This window comes from Scheffersomyces stipitis, chromosome 1 (genome assembly GCF_000209165.1).
Source record: "Scheffersomyces stipitis CBS 6054 chromosome 1, whole genome shotgun sequence".
NCBI lineage: Eukaryota > Fungi > Ascomycota > Pichiomycetes > Serinales > Debaryomycetaceae > Scheffersomyces > Scheffersomyces stipitis.
The window spans coordinates 549,122-566,216 of NC_009068.1; the positions used below are offsets into that span (position 1 = coordinate 549,122).

Sequence of the window (17,095 nt, forward strand, 5' to 3'; positions counted from 1 at the left end):
AGTTTTATTTGGTATTTTTCTTTGAGCTGGTGCTACGGTATCCTAGCAAACTCCTGTCACGATGTCAAGCTCTTCCGGCAGTATTGCTATTTCAGATATATTATGGTTGAGATAGTGAAGAATGGAAGCTTCAAAAATTTCAGCTTCCTCAAATGCGAAAAATTAGTGGGTGCAAATGATGAAGTCAATGAAAAAATAAAGCACAAATAAAGATGCATACCAAAATTTTTTACCAACAAAATACTTCCATGGAGACGAGAGGTTGAATGAAGCTGATGTTATACAATTCATTGTCTGATTGCTTCCAATAATGGATCCTATCTTTTCTACCATACTTAACTTCTTTACTATTGATGGCAAACTCTTAGTTAGCGCCTGCATCCAGTCTGTCCACAAAATTTTTCGTGAACGCGAATAATCTGAATAATAAGATCAAAGTGTTGAATCCATATAGAAGTCCATAGTTTATTTTATCTATACCGTAGACCGAGGCTATTGACTGTTCAAGATGTCTCTTAAACTTCCACAAGCTCCCAATTCCGGGTTGTTCAAGAGTGGCTACCTGTCGATCTCCAACGAAGATGGAGCCATCATCAGAAACATTGAGGCTGTTCGTGAAATTTCCACCATTCTCTTGACTTCGATGGGTCCCAGTGGCAGAAACAAGATCATTGTTAATAAGCTCGGCAAGATTTTCATCACTAACGATGCTGCAACCATGCTCAAGGAGTTAGAGGTCGTCCATCCTGTTGTCAAGATCTTGATCATGGCTTCTCAGCAACAGGAATTTGAGATGGGTGACAATACCAACTTTGTGATAATTTTGGCTGGTGAACTTTTGAACATCGCTGAAAAGTTGTTGACTTTAGGATTGAATGTCACCGAAATCGCCCAGGGCTACACTTTGGCCAACAAATATGTCGCTGAGACCTTGAACGACTTGGTAGTTGACAAGGTGGATTCGGTTCTTGAAGCTTCTCAATTGACCAAAGTCATCAAGCCTGTCATCGCTGCTAAGCAATACGGTTACGAAGATTTGATTTCAAAACTTGTAGTTGAAGCCGTTCAGAGTATCATAAATCCTAAGAACCCTCTGTCCTTCAATGTGGACAGTGTAAGAGTCGTCAAGATCATGGGTGCTTCGTTGAACCAGTCTTCCGTAGTTAAGGGTATGGTTTTCCCTAGAGAGCCAGAAGGAACCATCAAGAACATCAACACCAAGTCTAGAGTAGTTGTTTTCACGTGTCCAATCGATATTTCTACCACAGAAACCAAGGGTACAGTGCTATTACATAATGCTCAAGAAATGTTGGATTTCTCTAAGGGCGAAGAACAACAGTTGGATGACATGTGTAAGGAAATATATGATTCTGGGGTCAAAGTGGTTGTTGCTGGTTCCAATGTGGGCGAACTCGCATTGCACTACTTCAACAAATACGGTATTCTTGTCTTGAAGGTGCCTTCCAAGTTTGACTTGAGAAGAATCTGCCAGGTCTGTGGTGCTACTCCATTGCCCAGATTAGGAGCACCAATGCCAGATGAAATGGGTGACATCGATATTATAGAGACAAAGGAGATTGGTGGAGACAGAGTCACCATCTTTAGACAAGAAGAATCGATTTCCAGAACTGCCACTATCATCATCCGTGGTGCCACCCAAAACAACTTGGACGATGTAGAAAGAGCCATCGATGACGGAGTAAATGCGATCAAGGGGTTGTTGAAGGACAACAGGTTGTTGCCCGGCGCTGGTGCCGTAGAAATCGAGTTGATAAAGCGTGTAACAAAGTACGGAGAAAACACACCGGGCTTGATGCAATTAGCTATCAAGAACTTTGCAAAGGCTTTTGAAGTTATCCCTAGAGTTTTGTCTGAAACTTCTGGATTAGATTCTTCGGAAATGTTGAGTAAGCTTTACGCGGCTCACTCTACTGATGACAACATCAACCTCGGTATCGACATCGACAATGACGATTTACTTGATGTCACCCAAGCTGGTATCTACGACTTGTACTCCAGTAAGAAGTCTGCCATTAACTTGGCTGTAGATGCCACCAACACCATATTGTCTATAGATCAAATCATCATGGCCAAGAGAGCTGGAGGCCCTCAGATGCCAAAGCAGCCTAGACCTGGTAACTGGGATCAAGATGATTAAATTCAGATACCGCAATAAGTGCATTTTAGTAATAAAAATATTAAAGCAAAGGAATAAAGTATAGTAGAAAGTACGTCGTAGTAAAAATGTTAACCGTATCAAAATATCCCACCTAACGCTTGAACACACTCTACGCAAAATCATGCTAATAATCATATATCATTAACACTATTTACATCTATAAAGTCTTTCCAATCTTAATGAAATCCTCAACTTTTTGCAAATCCTTATCTCCATTCAGATCCTCTACACCTCCGCTGACATCGAATCCTAATAAGTTCTGAATTCTAGAAGTAGAACTCAAGTTTTCGGGAGTCAAACCTCCAGCAAGTATGAACTTTCCAAAATCCAAATCGTTAACTACTTCCCAATCAATAACTTTACCTTCCCCTCCTGCTTCTGAGTCAAGTAGGGGAATTGTAACGTACGCTCTATTCTTGAAAGTAGAAAGCTGCAGTTTGATCACATCTATATCCTTGGGAACTACGTATCTCGGTATAACACCAAACTTGGAATCTTTATTCAATTCAGCATACTCCAACTTGTTTTCACTTCCATGAAGTTGAATAAAATCCAAGTCTAACCTGAGAGCCGTCTCATACACTTCTTCTGCCGCCTGATTCCTGAATACACCGACAAGAAAGGGTCCATTTTCAATGATGATGTTCGATAAATGCAACAAATATTCATTTACATCAACAAAAGTCTTTGTAGAAAGATATTTATGGATCTCAGCCACCTTTTGGAATTGTCTATTCCTTTCCTTTCTGGTCTTTTTGATTAATGCTGATATCTCTACTGCCACTGGTTCTTGAATAGTACGTGCCCGATTGGGTACAAGAATTACCCCGAGTAAATCCGTTCCTGACTCTATAGCTTTAGCAGCAGCTTCAACTGTTCTGGTTCCACATATCTTTACAATTTTGGGCATATCCAATGACTTTTGAAGATAGAAGTAAAGCTATTAAATTTGTATAACCCTCTAAATCTTATGACTAATGATTTTGATGGAATACTGCATATACAACCATATATAACCAAAGCTATATAAAACTATCTATGCTAGTCGTTATCCTTTCTGAAGAACTTACCAAAGTTCTTGAAGTTCTCGTTTAACTTATTGACATGGCTTTCTCCAGTGATAGCAAATTCTCGGAGATTTTTCTCAAAGTTGTTGATTTTCGTAGGAAGCAATTTTGGTGACTTAAAGTCTGGGGTAGGTGTGCTGACCTGAGAAATACTAACCGATCCCGACTCTTCTTCGTCTTCTAAATTAGATAGTAACTGGTTTTGGTTTGTCAAGGTACCATCATCTAGAGTGAGCTGTAGTTTGAAATTTTCAATATACTTTGATTGAGCCGACTTGTCGATATTCTTCAAGTTGAGAATCTTCATGAAGTTGCGAATAGACTTGTCTCCTATCAATTCAAAGTAACTCTCTATTATATTCTCTATTGGAAGTTCAGGAACCATCAAGACCTTCAACAAGCTTTCAAAGCTGTGGAACTGGTTGCTGACAAACTTCTGGTATGATGGTGAGCTACTAGTTGTATTCTTAGATTCGGAATAATTAGGATCGGAATACAATGGGAATGTCAAACAAACGTCTTTGAGATTGGTAATGTCAAGAAGGATCTGCTCCAAACTAATCATATTCAAAGGCTTTACAAACTTGAGGTTGTTGCTGAGTGTAGTTATAAGCAATTCAACAAGTTTATCGTTGAAATTTCTTATATAACTTTCTCTTATAATCAAAGGGAGAATCACCTGTAAATTGGTGATAATCTGCTTCTTCAATTCCAACATATAGCTGGAAACATCATTAATCGTGTCTAAATTGGACCAGTTTATATTCAAGAATTGTCTCCAGCTGAACTTGAGATCATTGGAGATCTTGATCAAGAGATTGGAAATGGACTTGTTGATCAACTTAAAGTATATGTCTTTGACGTTTTCGTAGGAAGGCAACCTCTGCTCGTATTGATCCTTGATTAAAGTTTTGAATTTGTCAGCTAGATCGTCAATATTATTTATAACATAATCCCCAGTATTGAGTAACATAGTCAAGTACTTCAAAGGCTCTATACCACCTCCCAATTCGTCATCGTTTTTTGGAACCATCGGTGCCAATATCTTATTGTGGAAATCATACAAGTACTTGATGAATAATTTACTCAACTCTATCAAAATCTCACCATTGCTGAGTTTCAAAATCAGGGTAAGAATCTTTTGGAAATTCTTGAACAATTCAGTTGAAGAGTTTGCGATGTTAGGAACATTATTAACCTTCAATACCGTTAAGAAGTCGTCCTTCTCGTTTAATTCTGATGGCAATTGTGAAATCGACATAAATTCTGCGAATTTGGAGCTGAGAAGTTTGTCCTGTTCATTTATCCATATCAACAAATAAGGTTCAAACACCAGGGATATGATCAGTGTGAACTCGCTCGTTTTGAAGGTATCGTTCAAGAGTTTTTCTAAATCTAATGTTGCTGTCAAGTTGTCCAAGAGGGTATTAGATTTGACATTTGACGATGTGAGCAAATTTATGAGATCCTGCTTGGTCATGGAGCAAAAGATTTTACTCAATTCCAAGTCGACCTTCCAGTCCTTGGGGAAGATTTCAAGATACCTTTCCTGGACGCTCTTCAAAGTGTTGTTGAAGTAGATATATCTGCGGTTCAAGTTGTCCAAGGAGCCTGCCTCATCCAAGTTGTTGAAGATGGACCTTATATCTTTGAGTTGCAAGTTGAAAAACCAGTTCAAGAGCTTGTCCTTGTACTTCAAGTCAATCAACTCTAAGATCTTACAGCCGTAGATCAACTGATCCTCGCGGTCTTGTAGTCTCTGTGTCGAAAAATCCTCAAAATCTATGAAGATATCATCTATGAGCTTATTTTGGGTACTGACAACCATTAGGTTCAACTGATTGATTTCATCTATCGATTTGTATGGTTTGAAAAAGCCCAATAATTCCTTAATAACGCTAAAAAGCAGTAGAATCTCCTGGTAATTGTGTGAAGACATCACCTGTATGAGCGTATTGTTGGCATTTATAAGCATTTGAAGTCGTTTGAGAATCGTCATCGACAATACCAAGTTCTTCTTGTACTGATCCAAGTTCTGGATCGATCCGGTCATAGCTACAATTGACAGACGAGTAGCATCTGAGTCCAGCTTGATTCCTTTAATGAGATCTACGAGATTGCAAATGTCGTCATTGAGACCGTTGGGACGACTACTGTTGTATTCAGAGATATCCTGTTGGATTTCTTCATCAAGTTTCTGTTTGTATGAATTCGTGTAGTCTAGCAATTGCGGCAACTCGTCAAGTGTATTCGGCGATATGAAAATCCGCCGGAGATCGGGCACCGGGTCGTACTCGTATGTGACCATAATTGTATATACACAATTGTAGAACAAGAAAGTGTGGAGAATATGATTGCTTGAGTCGAACTAGTAGATCAGAGTGTTTTTGATATTGAGGATATGGATCACGTGATACAAATTCAACAGAAAACAGATTTTGGGCGAATATTGTATGTTGCAGCCAGTGCTAGAGTACGGCGACCAAGAGGTACTGTAATAATAAGTAGAATGCTAATCGATGATAGAAGTAAAAATACATGAGAAACCCTTCGAAGACTTTGTCTATTTTTATCTATTTTTATCCATTTTCACAATTTTTTCCAACTGAAAATGTCAAAGTCTGGCTTGGGATTCTTCCCATAAATTGTCTACATTCAGTGTGAATTTTAGCAATATAACAAGAGAGAGTCCGACGTCAAAACAGAAACAAGATTAAACCAGGGAAGATAGAACTTCTGTAGAAGTCATACTACAAGTTTCAATGAAAAATGTCTAGTAGGCGCATCTCTACCGTCTATTTGCGCTTTATGCTAACTCTTGGGGATCGCGGACCCTTCGTATAATTGTAAACTACAAAGTAACTAGACACTAATAAGAAAAAATAGATAAAACACTTGTGCCATATTAAGATTGCTCATTACCCGAAGCAGACTCAGTATAAATACAAACTTACTTGGGAAGAGAGAAAGACAACTGGAATTAATTAGTGAAAGTGATTTCGCCGCAAGATTAAGACCTCTTCCCTAATTAGGCAATCATTTGGAACCAACTGGGAAATGGCCATGAATGACAAGTATTTAAATCTGTACCTGGCATTTGCAGATTTAGTCAGGACAATGGGGTAGAGATGGCCCCACCTTGAGCATCTGCCAAGTCTAGTTGATCAGGACAGCAGTGGGGTAGCATCTTGATCAGGAATTCCCATTTATTATTGGAACAAATAAATTTTACTGGACTAACGAACGGTAGAAGTTAACGCGGAATAAATGGAAAAAAATAGTGAATAAGCAGAGAAAAATTAAGCGGAACGTAGCAGAAAACCCAGAAACCCCAGAAACCCCAGAATAGGCAGAATAGGCAGAATAAGCAGAACAAATGCTGAGCAAGCAGAACAATTGCTGAGGAATCAGAACAATTGCAGAACAAGCAGAGAAAAGCAATGCTGTAGTTGTAGAGTACACCAATTTTTGCTACGGCAAACTGATCTTTCTGGCAAGAGTACCCTGGAATCAGATTGTCCGCTAAATTCGAGCAGTATTTTTTTATGGGACGCGGTGCGGCTCACCGGCGAGGAAAATCCTAGCGAGAGTTTACCGAGACCCTCACCAAGGACGATTATCCCTGAGATCCCAATACACCACTGGAAAGCGACTACAATATTACAGAAACTCTTGATTCTACAGTACCACAATCCCACCACTTCCCCATACATCTGATAACTTCTGTATCTCGAAACAAACCATTTTGTCAGCTCAGTTACCGCAGAATTTTGCAATTCACCCTTCGTGCACCTCGGAATTCTTCGCGGCCATCTTCCCCAATAGAGCAATACTCTCTTCCAGTACATTGCCTAAATGGGAAGTGGAACTGGTTTATTCCCAACACGGATGTCTACAAACAGAACCAGAGTAAAAATCGGAACCAACTTGTTCTTATATATAAGCATCGCACACTGCTGTCCTTCACCACACCTTGCTCTGCGTCGCCCCAAACATTTGCTGGACTTTTACTTTTTCTTCTGGCTCCAGCGGTCTTTCCAGTGATAACTGTTGATTGCATTTTTTTCACGGCCCGTTCTTTATTTGAGAAATATCTCCACATTTTTCAGCATTATCAAGTGAAAAATTCACCTCCACATTAGCGGATCATTAATAGCCCACCAAAAGGTCCTCGAAAGGTGCACTAAATTACCCAAAATTACCCAGTATTAGCCAATTTGCTGAGAGAATCACGCGTATATTCTCACCAAGATCCCTGATTCCATAACAGCTGTTGTTCCTAATTTGATTCTGTTTCTGAATCTTTGTTTCTATAGCCTATTTCTTCACATCATCTCTTCATAGCATGGCTCGCTTTACCTTGAAGAAGAAAACGAAGAAGAACGACGACTCTGCCAACACCACTGCTGCCTCTATCGAACCACAGCCTGCGCAATTACAGCTTCCCCAAACTCCAAAGTCTCCAAAATCTATTAAAGGCATGACAGTTCCACACTCTCGACGTCTCTCAAACGAAGAAGACCTCAAGCTGGCTCTCATCAGCCATCCCGTCAAGATTAACGTCAACCAGACCACACCCTGGAAACGATTCAAAGTCTTTGATTCGCCTTTCCCACGTTATCGTCATGTTGCAGCATCTGTAGCCAGCGAAAAAGATGAAATCTTCCTTATGGGAGGCTTGAAGGAAGGCTCCGTATTCGGAGACACATGGACAATAATTCCTCGTGATGAACACGGAACTGGTGAAGCTACGGAATACATAGCTAAGAACATCGAGATCGTGAACCACAACAATCCACCAGCACGTGTGGGTCATTCGTCTGTCTTATGCGGAAATGCATTTATCATCTACGGTGGAGATACTGTGGATACCGACTTCAACGGGTTCCCTGATAACAACTTTTACTTGTTCAACATCAACAATAACAAGTACACTATCCCCAGCCACATCTTGAACAAGCCTAATGGAAGATATGGGCACACTATTGGTGTCATTTCGACAGCCAACAACTCGTCCCGTCTCTACTTGTTCGGTGGGCAATTAGAAAACGATGTCTTCAACGACTTGTACTACTTTGAGCTCAACTCATTCAAGTCACCGAAGGCTAAGTGGGAGTTAGTGGAGCCTGTCAACAACTTCAAACCTCCACCATTGACTAATCACTCGATGTGTGTTTACAAGAGTAAGATCTACATTTTTGGTGGTGTCTACAACAATGAAAGAGTGCTGAGCGATCTCTGGTGCTACGACTCTAGTAACAACAAATGGTCCCAGATGCCTACCACTGGCAATGTTCCTCTTCCCGTTAACGAACACTCATGTTGTATAGTCAACGACAAGATGTACATCTACGGAGGAAACGACTTCAGTGGTGTGATCTATGACTCGCTCTTTGTACTTGATCTCAACACCTATGTATGGTATAAGTTGGTAGAACTGGCTACAGCACAGGGTCCAGGGCCAAGATGCGGCCATTCGATGACATACATTCCTCGGTTCAACAAGTTGGTAGTCATGGGAGGCGACAAGAACGACTACATCAACAGCGATGCCGACAACTTCGACACCTATGAGAACTTCAACGGTGAAGAAATAGGAACAATGATCTACGAATTGGATGTAAACATAATAGACTACTTCCTCACCGACAAGGTTGAGAGTGTTCCAACTCCTTCTGCTAATGCCGTTGATGCAGCTTCTTCTCCTGTAGCTGCAGCTAAATCTGTACTTCCCAAGAAGACAGCAGCCTCAGCTTCGAATGGTCCTTCGAAGAGAGAAGAGAATCCGGAAGGCTTTGAACGTCACGCCAGAAGCTTTTCAGCCGGACCAGAGGACTACAAGACACCACAGGCTTCTGTATCGCCAGAGCGTACTCGGGCTTCTGTTTACGATGCCAACATCAATACTGATAAAGATAAGTTTGTGGAAGTAGATGTTCCCTCTTCTAGTGCTGTTTCACAACATGACACCTACCATGAAGGTAGTACGTACCCTGCGGAGTCAACACGCGACATTCTTGCTGGAGAGAGTCGTTTTGCCGAATCCTCCAAGTATGTAGATTCGCCTCGAAACGGCCACTCTTCGTACCGCGACGACTATAACTACGCTGCTATCAACGAACCAGTAGTCAGCGAACTGAGAGAAGTTCATCACGAGAGAACTTCGTCGCTTCCCAAACCAGTTTCCAGATTCCTGCAAGAACCAGAAGAGAAGGCAATACTAGCCTCTCCAGCTTCGAATGGCGGAAATGGACACGAGGATTCGCGCATCAAGAAGTTGGTAAGTGAGTTATCGAATGAGTTGACTCAGTTGAAGGCTACCACCAAAGCTCAAATGCAGAATGCAACGGAAAACATTAATAGATTAGAACAAGAAAACTCGAGCTTAAAGGCTAATCAGTCGACAGAAGCATCAGGGTTGCGGAGACAGTTGCAGGAGAAGAACTTGTTGATTGACGAATTGAAGGCTGCAGTCAATCCTCGTGAGCTTGCCATTGACGAAGATGCTCCTCAGGACCAGAACACTCCAGTTTCGGAGTTGAATAAATACAAATTGGAACGCTTGGAATTGAACAACAAGATCATCTACTTAGAAGAAGAAAACGCCTTGTTGAACGACAAGATAGTTCAATTCCAGCCGTTTATGGACAATCAGATTGGCGAGTTATCCAACTTCCAAAAGATCATCAAAGCTCAAGAGGAAAAGATCGAGAGATTGACTGCTCAGGTAAAAGATGAAGAACATTTGCGTAGAGAACTCAACGACTGGCAAGCAAAATACAACAACTTGAATCTTGAGTATGAGAACTACAAAAGCATACACGCTGATGATGATATTTCTGACGTCGATGAAGATTTTGCCAGTCCCCCAGATTTGTCAGGTCCAGCTGATTCGTCTAACAGATCGATTGTGAGTAATGCCACCTCCATCAGACGTTCCAAGAAGGACATTTCGCTTCATTTGGAAAACTTAGTCAACTCGTGGAACAGAAGAAACGATCTCAGAGAGACTTCGTCTATTGCTTCTTCTAACCCTGAAGACAACCCAATGGTGCAGAAGTTGCAGAAGCAAGTTGACGATCTTTTGAAGGTAGGTAAGCAGAACGAATTACAATCGTCTTCCCAGATCGACAAGTTGAGAAACGACTTGAACGAGAAACTCGTCAACTTGAAGACATTTGAAGTTAACTACCGCGATGCTTTGCAATCTGTCAACAACACCAGTAAGGCGTTGAAGATCAATCAGGAAGAATTGAACAACCAGAAGGCAATCATGGAAAAGTTGATCAAGGAGAACAACGAATTGAAGTTGTACAAGAAGGCGAACAAGAGAATCAGCTCCAGAGCACCTACTCCTGTTACTACCGACCCTAGTGGTATCCCAGAGGTGGACGAAGAAGACGAGGAAGAAGTCATCAGCAGCGTCCACTACAACATGAAGGTTAAGGATCTCGAAGCTGACTTGTATATCTTGAAGCAAGAAAGAGATGGGTTGAAGGAAAGCGTTACGAACTTGCAAAAACAGTTGTATTTGGCGCAAAATAGCCATTAGCTGATATCCATATTTATTTAAAATGAACTAGTTCGCTTTTAGTGCACTATATGTAAACGAGTAGCGCATGATGGGATGTAGCATGTATTAATATGAATAGAAATGAACAGGCAACTGAGTATTTGCTCTACAGCTACTGTGTTTTGCTAACATTTTTGCTAGGAAATCCATCGCTGTATTCACTTGCAAAATGATCTGACTGGTACAATTTACATATTATCGTAAAATGAAAGTATATTTTAACAGAAGACTACCAAAATAAACTTGCAACGCCAGATACAATTTATTCCATGACATCTTTAGCTTTCTCTCTTTGAGGCTAGCCGTTATCATAAGATCCCCGAGACTATTTTCATCTAAACCAGACGTTGTTATCAGGGGGCGATTGTCTCGTGTTCTCGGTTCCTTTTCGCCGGCTGCAACATCTGATTTTTTCCGTGGGTGCAAAATGACTAAAAATATATCTGATGATTCGAGTCTTCCGGAGAGAATAGGCTGACAACTGGACTTCGGGTAGCTAAGAATAAATTAAGTGTACAAGTGTAAAATATGGCCTGAAAAGTTTAAACAGTAGATTCTTTTCATACAATTTCTATATAATTGCAATAATTGCTTCTGACGAACCAGTACTACGAATTGCACAATTGCTAGCGAACAAACGCACGGCTAACTATATTTCACATTATCTACACATGTATACTTCATCTATGAATTCCAACTTGAATACGGCAAATTCGCCTCCAGAGCTGTTGTCTACCCTCCAAGAACAATACAAAAAGGAGTACAAGAAAGCAGAGGTAAACCGGGGGGAGTACTATCTGTTGCTGCACTTCTACGAATCGCTCCAGGACGAATCGATCCACAGAGAGTTCGAGATAATAACGCTTGAAAACAAGAATAAGTTGCTTGAAGCTCGTTTGAAGAAACTATTTTACGAGTATGAAAAACACGCTGGAAGAGCAGACAGAATACAGCATTGCAACGAAATCATTGGCCTTTTGATTGAAGAAATAGACGAGTTGAAACAGCAATGCTCAGAAATTGCGGAGAGAATAGAAGAATGCAAGGAGAAGATGAAGAACCACCCCCGTATACGTACTTTGCAAGAGAATATATAGATAAAAACGTGTTCAATCTTAAAGATTGCAATAATATCTTAATATCAATATTTATAAAGCGCAATTGTAATCATTCTTCACTGCAGAATTAGAAATGGATCTAATCAAGGCAAGTCTCTGTAGTAACGTAAACCAACTTCGCAATTACTTCTGCAAGCATTATATATATTACATTCTTATCTGTCCTCTTGAATTCATGGCATCTATACTTTCTAGCTATATAGTCCTATCTTATGCTGCATTACGCATGTGAAGCAGAATCACTACCAGATTCTCTCGTCAAAGTAGAAGCAGCACCAGTGCCGGCTTGTCTTCCTTCAGCGAGGAGTCTGTCGTTACTGGCAGAATTGTAGTTGGGCACAAAGTCAATTGCATCATACTGTTCGTCGTTGTTCTCTAAATCGTTAACAACGCTGTTGGGATCGTGATAAAGTTCGTCATTAGTATCATCGTGTAACTGGATACCTGCCATCTGTGAGGTCGCGGTGGAAGAGTTTTGGTACGTAAAGAACTGGTACTGGCTATTATTACTATTATTATTGGTGTTACTGTTCACATTATGTGGAACACCCTGGACTTCTAGCTGAGCAGAATTCCCGTTAGTACCGTTTCTCACGTCCTCCTCCTCTCTTTCTTCTATATTGTCTAAAATGTTGTCGTTGACAGGGCTGACTCCTTCTTCTTCGTACTCGTCTTCTTGTTCCATAGGCGGAGCTGAAGGCAACAAACTCGATTCAAGGAGTCTTAAGCGTTCCTTCTCAGAAATCGACCCTCCCATAGCATTCGAACCGGATCCACTCAATTCTGAATAATTGGGTATTGAACTGAAGTTCGTAGGCAAAGGGGTAAACTGTCTGGTTTGGCTGTGACCTTGACTCTGGTTCAAATTCTCAAAGTATGGAGGTGACTGGAAATTGTTCATTTCCACAGCCTCCGGAATGGCATTAATATACGAAGCCTGCCCTGATAGAGAAGTAGATTCAAGTGGCTGCGAAGCCATAATTGGTGCTGGATAGACTTGCTCTGTAATCTGTGGAGAAGGCGTTGTTCCCATATTAATACTATTGCTATTGTTATTGATATTAGGTGGAGAATTGTTTGGATTCGATATCAGAGAAGATGATCTTCTCGATAAGTCGATCTGGGCATTCTCGCCCGCTCCCGTATTCGTATCTGAAGTCAGACGATGTGTTCCTATAATCACCTCAGTAGTCAATTGTAGGAACTTCTTCAGTCTCTTATATTTGTCAGTATTGATAAATCCTGATCTGTCCTTGTGATGCTGTGAAGACAACGAGTTGTTGTAGTTGAAATTGAACTTCGTACTAGAATCTATAGTCAAATTCATAGAGTTGTTGCTACCATTAAAGGAAGTAGCCTCATGGACAGTCGTTGGATCATCTACAATCTTGGTTGCTGAATGGTGATCTGTAGGAGCATCGTTGTCTAAGACTAGCGATTTTCCTGACAAGTTCACCAAAACTTCAATAAAGTACTGGAAAGATACCAACGGACATCCCAGAATAGTCGGAAAGGCATCTGCTGGGACTCGAACACTGGTATTGATTTCAGACTGGAAGGTCACAGGATCTACGAAAATGGGAAGAACCAGTTGTTGAAGATCCTTTCTGAACGACTCAAAAAAGGACTCTGTGCCGTTATCCAATCTACAGACTCTTACAAGGGTAATTATAATTCCATGCAAGTCCTGGATCTTCTTGAGGTGGCTGATCGAGAGTTTAATCGGTATCAATTCTCCACGCAAATAGCCTCGTTGAGGAATCTCAAGACAGACTTTAATCGTCTCTGGCTTTATAGAAGATTTATCTAAACCAGGCAACACTACATTGGGCTTGGGTGATGGGTTATTAGAGCCATTAGTGTTGGTTCCAGTAGCATTAGGAGCTTCGTAGGTGTCTGAATTATTGGAAGAAACAGTGGAATATGTGTTGATTGTATTGATTGTGTTGATTGTAGAAGTTGAAGATTGGGTTCGAGACAACTTCTTGGAATGTTGAGTGCGTGGATCTTTCAAGATCAAGCGCTTCGGTTTGGGAGGTGTAAGAGTAGTTACGTCTATGGGGTTTACTAAGTGAATAAGTTTTTCAGAAGTGTATGAGGGATTCTGGAGAATTTTCAACGACTTTGTTTTGGCAAAGATGGAGCTGCCACTGCTGGTAGGTGAATGGGATTCTGACGGCGAAGATACTACAGAAGAAGGAGTAATTGGCGACAAGCCATTCGTAGACAGCTGTGAATTACTCAGCGCGGGAGGATGGGAAATGGACGAAGTAGGCTGGATCGAGTTTGAAGAAGTTGATATTGATGTAGTTGATGCGCCTGTGGTTGTGTATGAGCTTGAATTTCCTAGAGAGGCTCTCAATATGTAGCTGATGGAACCCTTACCGAAATCGATAGAGGTAAATACTCTTTTGTTAGGAAGCTTGACGATGAAAGGAAAGACGTGCTCGCCCTTGTACAAGCCGTTGGTGAAGTCTGCTTCGCTTACAGAACCCAGAGCTTCTGGCAGTAGGCCATCTCCATAGATCTTTATCGTGTGGTCAAACAAGCTGTGTTTTATAGGTCTCAATTTGGAGTGCGACAGAGCGTTGATTTTCACATAACCTATTAATGACAAAGTGATGACGATGTTGGCGAGATTCTTCTTGGAGATAAGAATGATTTTGCCGGGCACTTCATCGCCAGGGAGCCATGTCTTATGCGGTTTATCGAGCTGGATGTAAAAATCGGCCACGGAGTTGAAGTCTATGCGAAAGTTGGAAGAGTGGAGTGGCTCGGTAGAACCAGAGAGAAACTTCGGCGTGGGGATGATTTTCAGTACGGCACGCCTCATGATGGTTTAGGTGTGCTTATATGTGCTTAGGGAGTAGGGGAGCTTTAAAATGGTGTACTGGAGGCATGTAGTAGCGGCGATGTTGAGATTGACTGGCTGGTGAAGAATCAATGAGAATAACAGGAATAAATATCGTGGTAGAAATGGTAGAATTTATGATAGGAGAAGTGCGTAGGGAAAATGAAAATTACCGAGAGTGGAGCTGGTGCGAATATTTCCTTATATATTGCGGAGGAATAGTGAGATTACTGAGACTGGGGAGTATTCAGAAGGCAATTAAGAACAGAATTCAAGACTAAGCTGGGGCGGACGCGGCTAGGGACAGTATAGACACAGAGCTTTTGGTACAGCAACAGTGTCAGACAGCCAGATATTGGTACAAGCAAGGGGTGGAGGTGGTGGTGGTATTGTTTTTATTTTCACTGCCAAAGTTGAGGTTTAAGAAGCCGGAATTGAAAAGAAAATGGGAGAGCAAATCAAAAACAAGGGATTCTGTGGATACGACAGGAAGCCCGGGCAATCGAATGGTAAAGGTTGCTAGCTGGCTAAGCCTTGGACAGCAAGAGCTGAGGGTTGCAGAAGAAAGTGAGAAATAAAAGTTATGGAATACTGCTACATTAAGTAAGGTTGAGGGAGAGGAAGGAGAGCAAATAGAGCGGTGCGGCTCCGTGCTAAAAAGAGGAAATAATGCAACTTTAGTGAGGATACCGAACTTGAAAATTAGTGACAATAGACGAGATAAACGCTAAAATTACGGGCAGAAACCGAGGGGAAGGACAATAGAGACTGGGATATGAAAATGAAAGAGAGTGGAAGATATGACTGATTATGAGCTTTTACCTGCCTTTTTTATTCTAGAAATTCCCTTAAGCTAGCGAGAAGCTAGAGCAATGTCACTTTGTCATCGAGCACAATTTTGGGTGTACAAATCCACCGGTGTGAATCTCTTGTCCCAGCAGTTCCGATCTGTCTGCTTCGGCCCAGAAAAGGCGGTGGGTTTTGTGGTTGGGCCGTTTGACAGATCGTGCTGTGGTGGGATTTGGTCCGCAGGGCAGTGCAGGAGACAGCAAGTATTACCGAGAGTTTGTAGCGATCGCAAACGGGTCATTGGAATGCTCTCAACAAAGAAGAGGACCATCCTGACCAGGTGGAGAACTCACGTCACTATGACAACTTCAGCACGAGCCCAGTGATGTGTCGGTAATCAAATTCATCAATTTCCACAGTTGCTGCGTCTTTGGCTGAACCCTGCTTCCTCGCGATCTCGGCGAACTGCCACTCCAAGAAAACTAGCGACGAGAAAAAATGTCTCGCTAATTTCCAGCAGATCTCCCTACACCGCGAAGCGCGCTGTGAGCCCATATTGTGGGACCAGATTGGCTGGCTGATAGTCTTAAGATCGTGACTAGTCGTTGCAACAGCTATATAGAGTGAAATGGCTTGACACAACTCTTCATGTGAGGTCTAGCGTATAGTCTAGGGCATTTAAAACGTCTCTGAATTTCATCTAGTGCAGAGCGGTATATATTGTATCTTACTGAACGCATAGTCTGCCGACGCCTCACTAAGTCTCGCTAATAGAATTACTGAAGTCTCACAAGAGTCTCTGTAAGGTCCCGCTAGACTCTCGCTAGACTTTCACGTAATATCTCGCTACTATCACGTAACTGCAACTTCTTCCAAATCCCGATCTCAGTTTCTGCTGCTGGCTCCCGTCATTTTCTCGCTAGCCAGAACCCACATTTATTATTTCTTTACGCAGTTCTCTCCAGAATCTCTCCATAAATGCATGCTGGTCATGGACTGACGCTCAGGACCTACGGCCACAATCTTTCCTTAGACCGTTCTCTGGTCTGCCTGGTCTGCCTGGTCTGCCTGCTCCCAAACCTCTCAAATTTTCACCAATGGGCATCCCAAGCCCCCATTCTTCTCAGCCAATAGAATTCTCTCGTGGACAAGGCTTTTTCGCATGGCTTAGGGAAGTTTTCTTGTAGCTCTTCTACACCAGCTTTATTCGCCAACTCTGGGGGCCCAAGAAAAAACGTCTCCCGTCGCCCAGCAATCGGCTTTCAACTTCGGCTATCTACAGTCAGAAGTCTCTCCACAACGTCAAGAATACGGGCATCTTTTCTTATCGCTAATATTCTCTTGTCGTAGACTTGCTTCTGTCCATAAATTTCTTGACATTTCTCGCTTTGTCTTGTGCCATGGCTAAAGCGTGGCTATTTCAGTTTTACAGAGAGCTAATTTCTGCTCGCCAGCTCACCTCTCGTGCTACCACGTTACATCATTATTTCATTTGCTGGTGACCCATTGTTCCTTTAC

The 17,095-nt window shown here is 41.7% G+C and overlaps 6 protein-coding genes across 6 annotated transcripts; 3 read left to right on the forward strand and 3 right to left on the reverse strand. All coding sequences in view use genetic code 12, as the record gives it.

Annotated features, from left to right (window-relative positions):
- Positions 1–508: 508 nt before the first annotated feature.
- Positions 509–2,158, forward strand: CCT8 (component of chaperonin-containing T-complex; the record flags this gene model as incomplete). The annotated part of the gene is made up of 1 exon (XM_001387301.1): positions 509–2,158. The coding sequence occupies one exon, from the start codon at positions 509–511 to the stop codon at positions 2,156–2,158; it is 1,650 nt and encodes a 549-aa protein (XP_001387338.2).
- Positions 2,159–2,336: 178 nt separating this feature from the next.
- Positions 2,337–3,089, reverse strand: TRP1 (phosphoribosylanthranilate isomerase; the record flags this gene model as incomplete). The annotated part of the gene is made up of 1 exon (XM_001387709.1): positions 2,337–3,089. The coding sequence occupies one exon, from the start codon at positions 3,087–3,089 to the stop codon at positions 2,337–2,339; it is 753 nt and encodes a 250-aa protein (XP_001387746.2).
- A 131-nt stretch (positions 3,090–3,220) lies between these two features.
- VPS53 (protein required for protein sorting at the late Golgi) lies at positions 3,221–5,554 on the reverse strand (the record flags this gene model as incomplete). Its single annotated transcript, XM_001387710.1, has 1 exon — positions 3,221–5,554. The coding sequence occupies one exon, from the start codon at positions 5,552–5,554 to the stop codon at positions 3,221–3,223; it is 2,334 nt and encodes a 777-aa protein (XP_001387747.2).
- A 2,247-nt stretch (positions 5,555–7,801) lies between these two features.
- KEL2 (protein involved in cell fusion and morphogenesis) lies at positions 7,802–10,798 on the forward strand (the record flags this gene model as incomplete). The annotated part of the gene is made up of 3 exons (XM_001387302.1): positions 7,802–8,906; positions 8,943–9,199; positions 9,248–10,798. Coding segments are annotated over 3 exons (2,913 nt in total), but the record flags the coding sequence as incomplete, so codon positions are not given.
- Positions 10,799–11,490: 692 nt separating this feature from the next.
- On the forward strand, positions 11,491–11,916 carry PICST_28181 (predicted protein; the record flags this gene model as incomplete). The annotated part of the gene is made up of 1 exon (XM_001387303.1): positions 11,491–11,916. One exon carries the CDS (start codon positions 11,491–11,493, stop codon positions 11,914–11,916), a length of 426 nt encoding a protein of 141 aa, XP_001387340.2.
- Positions 11,917–12,103: 187 nt separating this feature from the next.
- On the reverse strand, positions 12,104–14,856 carry RIM8 (pH-response regulator protein). The gene is made up of 6 exons (XM_001387711.1): positions 14,205–14,856; positions 13,304–14,081; positions 12,979–13,234; positions 12,606–12,879; positions 12,382–12,464; positions 12,104–12,312 (listed from the first exon to the last, which is right to left on the reverse strand). Exons 1-6 carry the CDS (start codon positions 14,768–14,770, stop codon positions 12,158–12,160), a joined length of 2,112 nt encoding a protein of 703 aa, XP_001387748.2. The 5' UTR covers positions 14,771–14,856; the 3' UTR covers positions 12,104–12,157.
- Between the last annotated feature and the right edge of the window lie 2,239 nt (positions 14,857–17,095).